Below are 15,481 nucleotides of genomic sequence, written 5' to 3' on the forward strand. Positions count from 1 at the left end.
TGAGTGACCGCTGCCTCCGTTGGCTTTAGAGTCAGTGTAGCTGCAGACAGCTTGCCCTTTCCCCAACTCTAGTGCCCTGGCCTGTACGCAGAGCAGCCAGAGGGCAGAGCTGTAGCGTCCTCTGCTAGAGTGATGGACCCGGGGCACGCCCTCCTTTGCATTTCCATCTTCTGTGACGCTCCTCCCATGGGTGAAACACTGATGATTCTGCAGGTCCAGAATCCGGGGGTGACCCTGTCCCATGACTTCCTCCCAATCGCGGATTAACCTTGGACCTGGCTGAGGGTGCAGGCAGGTGAGGTGAGGACATTGCAGGACCTCCGTCACCAACAGGTTGTCTGCCTCCCGCCCCTTATGAAGGGCAGGACATGGGGTGAGGGGGGTCCAGATGGTCAGGAGCTGTCCCAGAGGTTAATTCTCACCTCTCTGAGGAGCCAAGAATTAACAGCTACAGCCTGTGAGCACAGGGCAATGCTTCAGAACTTTGGTCCAGTTGCTCAGAATAGGCTGCAGCCTGAGTCAGATGCCCCAGGTGTGGGGAGGCGCCCCTGGTGAGTTCTTCCGTGTGTGTGTGTGTGTGTGTGTGTGTGTGTGTGTTGTGCACATGCGCTCCTCTGGTGAGTTCTTCCTTGTGTGTGTGTGTGCGTGTGCCCCCCTGGTGAGTTCTTCCGCGTGTGTGCACACGCGCGCGCACATGCATGTGGATGGAGCAGCTGCTTGGGTCCCGTGAAGCTAACGTGGGGACTCCCGTGGGAGGCCTTTTCAGTCCCAGGAGCACTTTTTCACAGTCGGGTCCACTCTAAAGGGTCAGGCTCCTTCACTTTTTAAAAATTTGTCTTTGTTTATTTTTGGCTGTGCTGGGTCTTCGTTGCTGCGTGGGCTTTTCTCTTTGGGGAGAGCGGGGACTTCTCAGCTGCAGCGCACGGGTTTCTCCTTGCACTTGCTCTTGTTACGGAGCTCGGACTCCAGAGGGCATGTGCTTCAGCAGGTGCGGCCCCTGGCTCGCTCAGTGGTTATGGCGCAGGGGCTTAGTTGCCCTGGCGTGTGGGACCTTCCCCAGACCAGGGATGGATCCTGTGTTTCCTGCATTGGATTCTTTACCAGTGAGCCCCCAAGGAAGCCTGGTCCTTCCCTTTTTTTTTTTTTTTAAAGATTTATTCTTGAGACGTTTAACATTTCTTTCTCATATTAAAGTCTTTGCAATCTGCTGGGCGTTTTGTGCTCAGCTGTGTCCGACTCTGCGACCCCATGGACTAGCCGGCCAGGCTCCTCTGTCCGTGCATGTCTCAGGCCAAGAATACTAGAGTGGGTTGCCATTTTGTTCTCCATGGGCCCTCGCTTTTAATTGTTCATACCAGAGCTTAGTAATCTAAGCTAAAGTTAGGGATCCCTATACAACAGAGCCCGGCCATCCCAGGAAACGCCAGAGCTGCTTTCTTGTACTGAGGGTGCCCTCTGACAAGGCCCCTCTCTCCTCTCCCTCGACTGTGCCCTGGGCCCTTCTGCGATGATGAGCTCTGCCTGCTGGGGGAGGGTTGGGCTTTCTCCTTTGAAACTTGAGGTCCTCTCTCAGCCAGGATATTAACAACGTTAACTGTGCTGTGGCAGACAGCTCTTTGATGGACTGGCAGAATGTCATCCACTCATCGGGTGGCACTGGTCGTAAGGAACACATCTGCCAGTGCAGGAGACATGAGACTCGGCGGGGGTCATGCCTGGGTGGGGAAGATCCCTGGAGGAGGGAATGGCGACCCATTCAAGTCTCCTTGCCCAGAGAATCCCATGGACAGGAGCCTGGTGGGCTATAGCCATAGGGTTGCAGAGTTGGACACTACTGAAACGATTTAGCACACACACACCACTCATTGGAGAATACTTCCTATTCTGACTCGAGGTCCCTACAATCCTTAGCTTCTTGCTGTTTAGTCACTAAGTCGTATGCAACTTTTTGCGAGCCCATGGACTGCAGCACGCCAGGCTTCCCTGTCCTTCACTGTCAGAGTTTGCTTAAACTCATGTCCATTCACCCACCTCATCCTCTGTCGTCCCCTTCTTCTCCTGCCCTCAGTCTTTCCCAGCGTCAGGGTCTTTTCCAAATGAGTCAGTTCTTCGCATCAGGTGGCCAAAATTTTGGAGCTTCAGCATCAGTCCTTCCAGTGATTATTCAGGGTTGATTTCCTTTAGGATTGACTGCTTTGATCTCGGCACCATACAGAGGGACTAACCCCCTCGAGATTAATTAGGCCATTGGTGAAGCCGCTTTCCCCAGTGGTCCAGTGAGTAGTGCTCTTCACTTCCAGGGCACAGGGCAGGGGTTTGATCCCTGGTGGGGAACTAAGATTCCACATGCTGCTCAGTGCTCCCCCCCAAAAAAAAATGGCAAACGGCAATAGCACTTGGGTGACAGAACAAGCGAATCCACAGTCAAAGGTGTTTCAGTGTTGAGGTGTTTGCTCGGAGATAAACCATAGCCTCCAGTTTCTATAGTATGTCTTTCCATGTTAGAGAAAGCAGGTGTTCCAAGACACATAAAGAGTGAGATGACCCTCTCCCGAGTTGCACTCAGGAACTCTGTTCCTGTAGCTTCCCCTGCACTCCCGTCATTCTGCATTTATCTTCACTCATTCTATCCTGTCAAGTGTTCAAGACATAGTCGGGCCCCATGTCCACTAGAAAGTCCACCGTTTTGCCCCCATGGTCAGGCAGCCAAGGCTTCTCCAGGGAGTTTCCTGGGCACCTTCAGTCCTCTTAAGTGTGTGCAACCGGCAAGGATGAACCAGGTTGAGGTGGTCCCCTGGGCTTGCTTCAAGACATTTGGGTCATCCCCCTTCCAGCGGCCCTGCTGCAGGCCTTGTGCGTGATGACTGGCTTTGAGTTCTGCTCCCCACTGTGGTCTTTGGAAGCCAGGGCGACTCATTGATATCACATAGTCCCTTTAGGGGGACCAATCGCTAAAGCCAGGTTACTGGCTGTTGGTTCTGCTCGTCTGTCTTCCTTGGCATCTGCCTCCATATCCCAGTTGTTGAACACCCTAAAGGCTGATTCCACCCCTGGGAAGTGGGCATGGGGGGCCCTGTCTCCAGCTTCTGTAATGTTCTAATGTCTGGGACATTCTGGAAAGTCAAATGGGACTTTGCACATTATTAACCAAGGGATTTTTGAGGAACTAATGTCTGTGGCCAGTGATTTGTTATGTAAGTGAATATTGAAACATCTCCAGTCAATACTGTTCGGGTAACCAAAGATGCATTCATCCACCTGTGGTCAGTAAGTTGTTAAGAATGGCCTGCCCATCCACTGACCCTAGGTTCACGTTCATGTACACGCAAAAGCATTCCCTGAGGCATTCCAGGAACCCTACAAATCACATCCCCGAGAGTGAGGTGCTGCTGGCTGTCTTCCTCTCGATGGTCCCACCTGGGGTCCGTGTTGAAAACAGCCTGAATTCCAGGCTGGTCTGGGCTTCCCTGGTTGCTCAGACAGTAAAGAATCCGCCTGCAGTGCAGGAGACCTGGGTTCAATCCCTGGGTTGGGAAGATTTCCCTGGAGAAGGAAATGGCAACCCATTCCAGTATCCTTGCCTGGGAAATCCCATGGACAGAGGAGCCTGGCAGGCTATATGGCCCATGGGGTTGCAAAGAGTCGGACACAATTAAGCAACTAACACACCACAGAGCGTGTCCGGCATGACTTTGATGGGTCTTATCAGCTTTCTCCTTTGTATTAGTTATAATCAGTGCCTTTTCTTCCCCAGGAGGATAGAATGTCACCAAGCGGGGAAACAGGTTTGGAATATTCCCTGGACTAAATTAAGAAGGACTCTTTTAGGGTCCCCTTCAAACCCTTGGATCTGTCCTTTCAGTCGGTCACACTGCTCCCTCCGCTGGGGACCTCCCAAGGGGGGAGTTGCCTACTGAGCCCGGAGGGTGGGCGTGCCATGGACTGATCCCCCTAGGAGGTGCGGAGAGATAGGGGTTGGAGAGAATAGAAGGCATGGGAACCAGGAGAGGTGGGATAGATGACTCAGGACTCCTGGGTGAGCCGGCGGAAGGGGAACACAGTCCTTGGTGGGGGAGGAGGCCATGAGGACCCTCAGGCTGGGGCCCCAATACCAGAAGTGAGGTTAGAAGTAACCCCACATTTCATGCGTAACACAGTGAGAAACTGGAATGAGGTCTTGGCCCATGTTCTTCAGATGCTGGCGGTAGAGAAGTTGGGAAATGGTGTTAGGATTTAGAGAGCATGGCTGGGCATCTCTCCCCCTCCGCCGGTTTATACTGGGGCCAGGTGACAATTCAAAAGGTCATGAGTTCTGTGTTAGTGGCGGTGATGTCCAGCTATGGAGGGTGCCCCCCAGTGGCCATTCTGCTTGTCTGGCAGCTTGGTCACACACACATGCACACACAATCCCCCTCCCCAGCCTCCCGGGAGCCCTTGCTTCTAGTCTGTCTCCAGCTCCCTGGGGCCTTGCTGGCTAGCTGGTGATGCTGCTCCCACCACATCCGGCATCCACAACGTGGTCTAGGTGCTCTGCCTGAAATCTGACCCAGTCCTCGTGAGGCTGGGAGCAGAGATGCTGTGGGAGAGGGCTGAGGTGATAAGGTCCCCTCTGATGTCAGCGACTGGAAGTTTCCAGTCCCACTGGACATGGCCCCGATCTGCAACGAGCAGCAGCCTTGCTGTAGGTGTGCTGGGGTGGGGACATTCTTCACCTGGGGGGCGCTCTGCTTGACCCTCGGCTGCTCTTAGGTCTCAGGATGAGTTCAGTAGCTCTCACTGGCCAGAGGGGCTCAGAGCTACCCGGTTGTTTAGCTGGTCTTGTCCACCCTGTGTCAGTGAGTAAGCCCTTAGTTACAGGAGGGCGTGGACCCCACATGTGTGCCAGTCTGTAACCAAACTAAATAGTGTGGACCCTGGTCTCCCGACCACAGCTCTCTGCTTCAGGGGAGGTTCTTTCTCTTCAGGTTCCAGTAGGTGAATAAGGAGACCGAAGCTGAGATGGACACAGCAGGAGCTTTATTCAGTGACCAGAGAATGGGGGATCAGGAGCTTAGTTCACCGTAAACTTCTCCCCCACCTGGCCAAAGGGATTTAATTTTAAAGGGAGGGGGAGAGAGGCTGACGTTGGGGAGGCATGTGTACTAGTCTCCCTGAAGGGCAGGGCTTTTTTGAGGGGGGCCAACCTGGTTGCCCTTTTTGACCCCTAATATCTGGTCCTGGCCTCCGGTGGGTGCGGCATCTAACGTGCTGATGTAAAGTGAGCGTCCATTGCAACTCGGTCTGGTGGAGGTGCCATGTGTTGCCATTTGTGTGGGTGTAGCTTCGTTTCTTATCTCAGGACCCTTTAACTTACAGGTTGTGTTCTCTCCTGCTGAAGGTGGGGGAGTCAGGGTTGGGAGCAGGGACCTTCCTCAGGGTCGGGGCTGAGGGTTGCGAGCAAAGACCCAGAGCAGCTCTGGCCGCGCCCAGGTCAGGCAGCCGCACGCCTGAGCATAGAATCAGGGTTTGGACCTGTGGTTGTGGCCAGGCTCCTTCTATGCTCTGACCTCCTGGAGACAGATCGCTGAGGGAGGGTCGGTGTGGGGTGGGGGGACCCTGTGTGTCTTCCCTGCTGGGGCCCCTGTGGGGACTGGTGTCAGCACCCCTCCCCTTCTTTCCCAAGCGACCCTGGGCTCCCAGGTGACAGGGAGTGTTGTTCATGTAAAGGGGAGCCTGCAGACAGGCTGCCCGGAGGCTGGGGGTGGGCCTATCCCTGAAGTGCCCCCATCCCTCCCCCTTTAGGCCCCATGTGAGGGGCGGGCAGTTGGTCATTGCTGTGACACGGAGGTGCCGAGCCAGCAGGCTACAGACGAGGGGCTGTGTTTATTGGAACAAAATATGCAACTCAGCTGCACCCTTATTACCCACAGCCCCCCACCCACCACCTCCACTTCTCTGGTCCAGGTCTGGGCAGCCACGTGGTGGTCACTCCTGGATGTTCTGCCCGATCCAGCCTCTGACAGCAGCCACCCGGGTGTACACGCCCGGGAACTGGGGCCGCCCACAGCCGTAACCCCAGCTGGTGACCCCAGTTAGCACCCAGCGGCCAGAGGGCTCCCTGCAGGCCAGGGGTCCCCCGGCGTCACCCTGAGGAGGGGAGAGAGGAAGGGTACTCAGAGTGCGCAGTACTCCCCCCCCCACCCCCCCAGCAGCCAAGGGTGGGCTGGCCTGACCTCTGTGACCCCAGGTAAGTCATAGTCCTCGCCCCTGGGAGAAGGTAAGTCATAGTCCTCGCCCCTGGGAGAGCCTCACTGCCATCTGAGAAATGGGTTCAGTGCTCAGGTGAGCTTTCATCCGGCTGGCAGACGTTGGTGGACAGCTGCCTGGTGGGCCTGGAGAAGACACGGCCTCTACCCCGCTGCTCCTAACCCTCTACCTGGCTGGGGGAGGATGCAGTGGGGTGGAACCTGGCTCTCTAGAGGTGTCCACCAAGGCGGGGTTCAGTGGAAACTCCACAGAGCCAAAGTGGCCTGTTTGAGGAGGTGGGGCCCGGCTGAGGGGCTTTGGGTTTGACGGTGTGGCCAGGGGGCCGGTTCAGTTGCAGTGTGCTCACCGAGCAGCTGTCCACGCCTCCCTGCGGGAAGCCAGCGCACAGCATGCGGCTGCTGATCTGCACCGGGTAGAAGCGGCGGCAGGTCTGCTCGCTGAGCAGCCGCACGGCCGCCTTCTGCAGCTGCCTGGCCATCGAGCCTGCAGGCGAGCGGTAAGGCGGGACTCGGTAAGGCCATGCGCCCACCCGCTACCACAGTGGGGCTCCGGGTGGGGTTCTTTCTGACGCCCCAGGAGGGGCGGCTGCGCCTACCTCCTTCGCGCACGGAGCCCCAGCCTGTAATGACGCAGCGTGTGCCGTCGGGGAGCCGCGGGGCCGGCTCGGGCAGGCAGATGGGCCGCACCAGGCGGCTGCGGCGTACTGGCCCCGCCAGCTCAAGCAGTGCCACGTCGTAGTCGAGTGTGTAGAGGTTGTAGAAGGGGTGCTTGTGGATGCGCGCCACGCGCTCCAGCTGCCCGTCAGCGCCGCTCAGGAACGGCGTGCCCAGGAAGGCTGCCCACTGCTTGGGGTCCCCGTAGCTGTGGGATGTGAAGGATAGGCGTCCGCCCGGGTCCCCTGCACCCGTGGCCGGCACCTGATCTCTCTCGGTTGAATGTCTCTTTCCTGGAATAGGGGGGAGGATGAAAGGGGCCAGCAGGCACTGAGGTGCCACTACAAGCTGTGTCCGTTCCCACCTAATGTTGGGGTTCTGGTGGCTAGAGGACCCCCGTCCTACCTCCCAACCGCTCCCACCTCGGCACTGTGAGGCGCATCCCGAGATGGGTGTTACCATGGAGGGCAGGAACCCTGGCCGGGCCCTCCTCCTGGGCACCCTGCCAGGAAGGGGACCCTCCTCTCACCTTGGAGGGCCTTTAGGGTGGTGCCGGTCCAAGCCATTTTGGCTGGGGATGGAAGTGTCTCACTGACACCGGAGACCTAGCCGGAGGCCCCCACCCCCACTCCCGCATTTGGTGGGGGCGGTGGTGGGTGGGCAGGGGAGGTTTGCGCGAAGAAGGGGCCTGGGGCTGCGGGTGTTGAGAAAAGGCGTTCCGGGCGGAGGCGCCATGCTTCAAATTTTCGGGGGCTGCTATTGGTGAACCACTGATGTGGGCTGGGACCTTTGGGACTCACACGTCGAAGCAGTGCGCCGCTGACAGCAGCCACCTCTCGGCCACCAGCACAGCCCCGCAGCGGTGCTCCCGCCGCCGCAGCCACAGGCTCACTTGCCACGGCCACTCCCCGCGGCCCGCAGCGCTGCCACCCACGATCCGGGTCAGCGCCGCAGCCGGCGCCAGACCGCAGTCTGCGGGAGAGGCAGGTGCTCGCTGGTTGGAGGGCCCGCGCCTCCTCCGTGCCAACTGTCCCGCCCCACCATGGAGCCCTGCGTGGCTGTGCTAGGGAGGAGGCGTGGGATGGGAGACCCACCTCAGGAAAACGCCCCACCCACGGGACACGGGGCCTGGCGCTTGGTCCTGCCAGCGCCTCTTGTGGTCTCAGATGTTTGAAATGCATTTGTTTCCTGTACCCTTAGCCTTGGTGCCGGGGCTCGGTGCCAGGATCCCCTCCCATCTCGACTCCTCCCAGGCAGCCTTCGGTCCCCAGGAGTCCAGTTTCCTGCTGCTCCCAAGCCCTTGCACACCCAGCGGCTTCCCAGGAGGCTCTGCCTGTCTTCCTGGATGCCAGCAATGGGCTCTTTACCCGAGTCCCGTGACCCAGTGTCCTTCCCAGGGTGTCCCCCATCCTGTGGACCCCCCACCCCCAGCACAAGGCGCACCCTCAGAACAAGAGAGTAGGACGCTCAGGTTACATATCTGATCCTGTCCCCACCACCCAGCTGTTTCCCTCCCCGCCCCCGCAGATATAGACACTGCAGGGAGCAGGAGGGCTGTGCCCTCACCTGGAGGTGGCGACAGATGGGGGCCACCTGCCTCCTTCCCCACCAGCACACCACCACCTTGGCCCATCTGACCCCATCTGGAGCTTGCCCAGGACCAGGGGCCTGGAGAATTTGGCCGAAGCTGCACCCCTCTCCTGGAAACACTACCCCCACGTGGAACAAAATGTGCCATTCCAGGGCTCCCTCCACCTCTCGGCCCCACGGTAAGAACTGTAGCTATTGGAAAATTTCATAAGCGTCACCAGGCTGGAGACCAGACCCAGCCACAGAGTTAACAGGATGCAGTGTTTTTCCGAGGGCACACTGCAGCTCTAAGTATCAACACCCTCCTCTGAGCAGCTGGCGGGAATTGCAGCCAGCAGAGGTCCCCTTGGATCCAGAGTCATCACAGAGACTCTGACTTGATTCTCAGGGGCTCTGGGCTCGACGTCCCACCTGTGTCTTAATCTTGTGGTCCCTGAGTGGGGGCCAGAAGGCATGGGGTGCAGATACCCCCACCACACTCAACACACACACGTGGTCTGCTTGGCTCTGGGCTCACTCTGGCATGCCCAGCACCCGCTCTGTCCCCACACCCCACAGCGCTGGCCTCTCTGGTGAGTCTCTCCCCATGGTTCTTTGGGGTGTGGTCTGCCTTGTAGTGAGTCCATAAACCTGACTTTGTGGGTGCAGGTCTATGGGGATTCAGGCTGCCTGGGCTCTGTGAATGTAGGGGTTGGCGGGGATGGGGACAGGCCCCATTCTCCCCCAAAGCCTGGGACACTGCCATAGAAAACTGCCTATGGTTGATGGGGCTTTTATTTTTGACCCACAAACACAGCAGTTTTGTATGTTTCTGATTAATAAGAATGAACTCAATGGCCCAGACACAAGCTGAAGGCCGCATTTTCTGTCATGACATATTCGGCCACTTACTGTCGAGCTGTCCCCACTTAGACCCTGACAGGACCTGTGGGACTGGCCATTAACATGTGCGTCTGCATGGTCGGGGTCCACGATGGGGTGACTTCTCTCCCCTCCGAAATTCCTAAGTGGAAGTCCTGACCCCCAGGATGGGACTGTGTTCAGAGATGATTACAGTAAAATGAGGTTTTTAATAATAGGGTGGGTCCTAACTGGTACGACTGGGGTCCTTATAATAGGGGATTAGGACACAGACACCCACAGAGGGGAGACTGCCTGAGGATGGGGGAGAAGGCAGCCACCTGCCCACACTGCCATCTCCGACTCCAGCTTCCAGCACCGGGAGATGACAAATATCTCAGGCCCCCAACTAGGCCACGGTGACGCAGCCCCACGACAGCCCCACACAATAACCCACCACCCACACGCGCCACTCCATCTCCCCGGGTACCTGGGAGCTGGGCGCCCACCGTGGTCTTTGGAGTCGGGGGCAGTGCTGTCTGCCCCCTTGGGGTGGAGGTTATAGCAGTGGTGGTCCTGTCGGCAGGTTGACTGGTCACCCTGCTGGTGGCCCGGGGAGTGGGTGTGCTGGCCATGACTCCCGGGACCGTGAGGCCTGTCGTCGTCCTGGTGGTATGTCTGCTGGTGGGCGTCGTGGCGGGCAGCGGGGCCATGGGGAGTGAGTGGGAGGACATGGTGGCCAGGATCCAGCCTTTGAGCTGGGTGATGCGGGTGTACACTCCTGGCTTCTTGACCTGTGCACAGCCAATGCCCCAGCTCACGATCCCAGCCAGATAAAACACACCGGGTGTCTCCTCACAGGCCAGGGGTCCCCCGGAGTCACCCTGGAAAGGAAAGACAAAGGGCTGGCTGAGCACCCAGCATCCTCACTGTGGAGGTGCTGCCAGACCCTCCCACATGCCCACAAGTGGAAGCGGCTCCTCAGTGGAGCCAGCCTCACACCCACACAGGGCTGCGGGACCTTGTGTGACCCGGAGCAGGTCACCCCTCTGAGCTGAGATGGCTCGCTCTTTTGCCTTGGCAACAAAACATCAGAAAACCCTGAAGAAAAAACAGCCCTCCTAAGGAATAATATAAAGTGGGAAAAAGAGGCAAGTGGTGCTGGGAAAGCTGGACAACCACATGTAAATCAATGAAGTTAGAACACAACCTCACTCCCTACACGAAAATAAACTGAAAATGGCTTAAAGACTTAAGTGTAAGGCATGACACCATAAAACTCCTAGAAGCGTGTTAACATAGGCAAAACGTAAATCTTACCAATGTTTTCTCAGGTCAGTCTCCCAAGGCAAGAAAAATAAAAGCAAAACTAAACAAATGGGATCTAATCACACTTAACAAGCTTTTGCACAGCAAAGCATAAAATGAAAAACCTATAGAATGGGAGAGAATATTTGCAAGTGATGCAACTGACAAGGGCTTAATCTCCAAAATACACAAACTCAGCGCTATAAGATAACCCCATCAAAAAATGGGCAGAACACCTAAATAGACATTTGCCCAAAGAGACAAATGGCCAGTAAGAACATGAAAAGATGTTCCAACATCACTAATTACTAGAAAAATGGAAATCAAAACTACAATGGAAAAAATAAAACAATTGAGGTATCACCTCACACCAGTCAGGATGGCCATCATATTTTTAAAAAATCTACAGATAACAACATGCTGGAAAGGATGTGGAGAAAAGGAAACCCTCTTAGGCTGTTGCTGAGACTGTAGATGAGTGCAGCCACTGAACAGTAGGGAGGGTCCTTAAAAAATGAGAGTCGCCATATGATGTAGCAGTCCCATTCCTGGACCATACATACAGGAAAGATGAAAAATCTAACTGGAAAAGGATACATGCACACCGAAGTTCACAGCAGCACTGTTCACAATATCCAAGACACGTAAGCAACCTGAATGTCCACTGACAGGACTGGATAAAGATGATGTGGTATGTGTATACAATTGACTATTACTCGGCCACAAAAAAGAATGAAATGTCATTTGCAGCAACATGCTTGGAGGCAGAGATGATCACACCAAGTGAGGTAAGTCAGAAAGACGAATATCATGTATCACTTATATGTGGAATCTAAAATACAACACAAGTAAACTTATAAAAACAGACTCACGGAGAATGCACTTGTGGTTGCCACAGGGGAAAGGGTCAGGGAGGGATAAACTAGGAGTTTGGCATTAATAGATGCTAAACTTGAGCGACTGGACTGACTATATATAAAATAGATTAAGGGTTTACTGTATAGTGTGGGGAACTATATTCAGTATCTTGAAATTATAATGGAAAAGAATATGAAAAGAATGTATGCATATATAACTGAGTCGCTTTGCTGTATATCAGAAACTAACACATTGTAAATCAACTACACACCAATAAAATGAAGATTTTACATGTTTGCTGTAGGTTTCTGTTATATTTCAGATGCTTTTCTTCTGATTTTGAAGGTGATCCTATGTCTCCTCTTCAAAGTACAAATGCATTGAATGACATTAATGGAGTCGAGCTTTTGGAGATCAGCTCATCTTGGTTGTGATGTTTTTCCTTATAATACCCTAGTGGATTGGATTTGCTTTTCGTTAGGCTTTTTTGTGTCTATGCTTCTAAGTAACACTGGTCTGTGAATTTTTTTCTCTTTATATTTTTTTATATTTATTTTGCCACACCGTGTGGTTTCTGGAATCTCAGTTCCCTAACCAGGGATTGAGCCTTAGGCCAGGGCGTTCCCTGGACTTCTTTTCCCTGTGTCTCTGGCCCTGATTGCATGGTGGTCTAGCTAGCTTTTTATGTTCTGGATCCAATTGGTTTCCCCTTAAAAATGGGTCACCCTAAAAATAAATGGAAAAAAATTTAAAAAAACGGGTCACCCACATGTCAGGTGTGACAGGGTGGTCATTTACATACCCATGTTTTCTCAGTTAACATGTGCTAGGCAGCCCTTAAAATCAGGACTTGTCGCGGTCCCTCTCGGCCGGGTCCCTCCAGAACTCACCTGGCAGGAATCCACCTTGCCCTCCAGGAAGCCGGCGCAGATCATCCTGTCCGTGAGCGAGAAGTTGTAGAGGGCGCTACACGCCTTGTGGTCGATGATGCCCACGGACGCCCGCTGCAGGAGGTCAGGCTTGGTGGCTGCCAAGACAAGGGGCACCCACCAGGGCCACTTACAGAGGGTCACTGTTAGGTGAGGGCTTCACTCTGACCACAGCCGCCCCCACCCAGAGGGAGGCACGGAGGCTCGTGTCCTTGCAGGGACGTGTGTAAAGTCACATAGCGAGACAGAGGTAGACCCCAGAGCCCACAAACCTCACCACGGCCCACAAGCGGGTTCCTTAGCACCTTGGGTGCCCTGCAGGGGGGCTACTCAGATTTCAAAGGAGGCATTAACTCTTGGTGGGGGCCTATGCATGGTATAACAAGGGTCCCCCAACTTTTTTCCATAAAGAGCCACACAGTAGATACATTCCACTTTATGGGCCAGTCTCCATGGAGACCACTCAACTCTGCGTTTGCTGCCCCAGGGGGCCACCTATGAGTGAGTGGGTGTGGCTGTGTGCCAATAAAACGTAATAAAATAAAAAGCAGCTGCCTTAGGCCAGAGTTTGAAACCCTGAGGTAGTGGAAAGGTGAGTGGTCTGCAAGCAGGGGGATCAGAGCCCCAGGCCAGGGGGCATGGGGAGCTCACCGTTGCCCTCCTGCGTGTTGCCCCACCCGGAGATCACACACTTGCGGCCCACAGGGAACTTCTGGATGGCCAGCGGCAGGCAGACGGGCTGCACGTACTTGTTGAAGACCAAAGGCTTGGCCAGCTCCAGCACGGCCACGTCGAAGTCCAGGATGCTGGGGTTGTACTGGGGGTGCAGCACCACCCGCCTGAGCCCCACCTTCACGGGGCTCCCGCCAACACCCGACAGGGACGCGGTGCCCAGCTGGGCCCACACCAGCTCCAGCTTCGTGCTGCCGGGAAGGGGCCGCTCAGACTCCCCGCCCCCACCTCTGCAGCCCCCAGGGCACCAGGCAGAGCTGGGGGCCCCAGGCCCCAGGGAGGGTAAGGCAGGGAGCCCCTTGACCCCGGGCCTCATTTCCTTCTGGGACAAGAAGGCGTGAGAGGCCCCCATGGCTTTGTGACCATCAGAGGTCAATGCTGCTGCCTTTGAGCGAAGGGGAGGGGCATGTCCCCCCAACTACTTGGCCCCTGTGTCCCCTACAGACCAGCTCCTCCCGGAAGCCGCTCCCCAGAGCCCCCTACTTTTTCACGCTGCCCCCCAACCACCTCACCCCATCTGCATCTGGATGTGAGCCTGGTGGGGAGGGAAGGCCTCCCCCTGCCCCACCAGCCCTCGGTCCTGAGTGGTCTCTGAGTGCGTGGGGATGTGATGGTGGGGGACCTGCCGGGTGATATCGGGAGAGTCAAGGGGGCCTTACTGGTTGAAGCAGTGGGCAGCAGACAGCAGCCAGCGGTCCCCCACCACGGTGGCTCCGCAGAAGTGCCGCGAGCCCTCCTTCAGGCTGACCTGCCAGGGCACCTCCCCCAAGGCGGCCCCAAGCCCTCCCACAATCCGGGTGGGCTTCTCCAACGCTGGCCTGGCCCCACACTCTGCAGGGACAAGACAGGAGGGTCCGGGCACCTCAGCCTGCTGGCGTCGGGACCACCCTGGTTCCAAAGGGGCCCCGGGGCTCTGCCTGGCAAGCGGCGCATCACACAGATGAGGAAACCAAGACTTAAGGAGCCCTAAGTGCTCATCCAGCGGGGTACATGGGTGAGAAAGGAGAAGGCAAGGTTGTAAGGGCCCTGGCCCCACCAGCCTTGGTGCAGCAGACACAGACCTGCAGCCCCTACAGCACAACCCAGGGGGCTCAACGGACAGAGTTGGTTATTAAGGGGCTGGGGGCAGGGCAGGTGCAGGCAGCATTTAAATGAGGCAGAGTTTGGATTGGTTCCCAGACTTGCAGGTCTATGGGACCATAAAGAGGGGTCAGCATCAGATGGGGCAGTGGGATCCTGAGGACGTGGGTCCTCAGAAACCACATGGTCAAGACAGGCGGAGAGTGCATATGGGTGCCATGTCTGTGATAGCCTCAACTCAGCTTCTCTCTGACCCTGCCCCCCCCCCCCCGACATTGGTCACTGGCTCCCTGCTGAACCTTCAGGATATTCTGCATATACCCTCCTGGATGGCCTGAGTGTTGCTGATGCTCAGTCGCATCTGACTCTGCAATCCCATGGACTGTAGCCCACCAGGCTCCTCTGTCCATGGGATTCTCCAGGCAAGAATACTGGAGTGGGTTGCCATTTCCTTCTCCAGGGGAACTTCCTTACCCAGGGATTGAACCCAGGTCTCCTGTATTGCAGGCGGATTCTTTACCACTGAGCTACCAGGGAATCAGGCAGTAAATGTGAAGGCTGACCACATGCCTTTGTCCATGCACTTGACAGACATCACTAATCAATCACCCATCTCTTCCCCAGAGTGCTTCAGAAAGCCAGTACCAAATCCATCCGACCCTGTGCAGAGCAGACACACACTGCTGCTGTCTCCCCAGAAAGTACCTTGTGGCTTAGAAGTGGTGGCCAAGTTGAGAGGCACACTGCTGGTGGCCAGTGTGGGTTTGGTGAGGGTGTCAGTCACCAGGCTCTTGGGGCTGGTGGGCCAGGCAGTGCTGAGAGTGGTGGAGACGAGAGCCACCGTGGGGGCTGGAGGCTTGCTTGCAGCGGCGATGGTCTCCAGGATCCAGTCCCGCAGACTGGTCACTCGGGCATAGACCCCTGGACGCCGGGCTTCTGCACAGCCGATTCCCCAGCTCACGATGCCGGCCAGGAAGAACCTACCAGAGGGCTCCTCGCAGACCAGGGGGCCCCCTGAGTCACCCTGGGAGACAGAGGCACACCCTCAGGAGAGGTTGGGGCTCCCCAGCCACATCTGGCCCCAGATCCAGAGTGACAGGTCATAGGGGGAGCCCTGGTTGCAGCATGCGTTCCCCCACGAGCCCACGGGGCACACATGGCTGATAACTCACATCTCAGAACCTCAGTCTCCTCCTCTAAAAATACAATAGGACACTCGGACTCCGGATCTCTAAGACCTCTTTT

General features: G+C 56.2%; 1 protein-coding gene across 1 annotated transcript in view; it reads right to left on the minus strand.

The window, feature by feature from the left end:
* Positions 1-3,071: 3,071 nt before the first annotated feature.
* TMPRSS9 (transmembrane serine protease 9) overlaps positions 3,072-15,481 on the minus strand; it is a 60,565-nt gene continuing 48,155 nt past the window's right edge. Inside the window, exons 11-19 of the mRNA XM_061150746.1 lie at positions 14,942-15,260; positions 13,816-13,987; positions 13,076-13,347; positions 12,386-12,522; positions 9,820-10,213; positions 7,700-7,871; positions 6,842-7,107; positions 6,593-6,729; positions 3,072-6,126 (exon numbers count right to left, since the gene is read on the minus strand). Coding sequence (XP_061006729.1) covers positions 5,965-6,126; positions 6,593-6,729; positions 6,842-7,107; positions 7,700-7,871; positions 9,820-10,213; positions 12,386-12,522; positions 13,076-13,347; positions 13,816-13,987; positions 14,942-15,260 — 2,031 coding nt within the window. The 3' untranslated portion in view covers positions 3,072-5,964. The remainder of the gene's footprint in view (positions 6,127-6,592; positions 6,730-6,841; positions 7,108-7,699; positions 7,872-9,819; positions 10,214-12,385; positions 12,523-13,075; positions 13,348-13,815; positions 13,988-14,941; positions 15,261-15,481) is intronic.

Source organism: Dama dama, chromosome 9 (assembly GCF_033118175.1).
Source record: "Dama dama isolate Ldn47 chromosome 9, ASM3311817v1, whole genome shotgun sequence".
Lineage (NCBI taxonomy): Eukaryota > Metazoa > Chordata > Mammalia > Artiodactyla > Cervidae > Dama > Dama dama.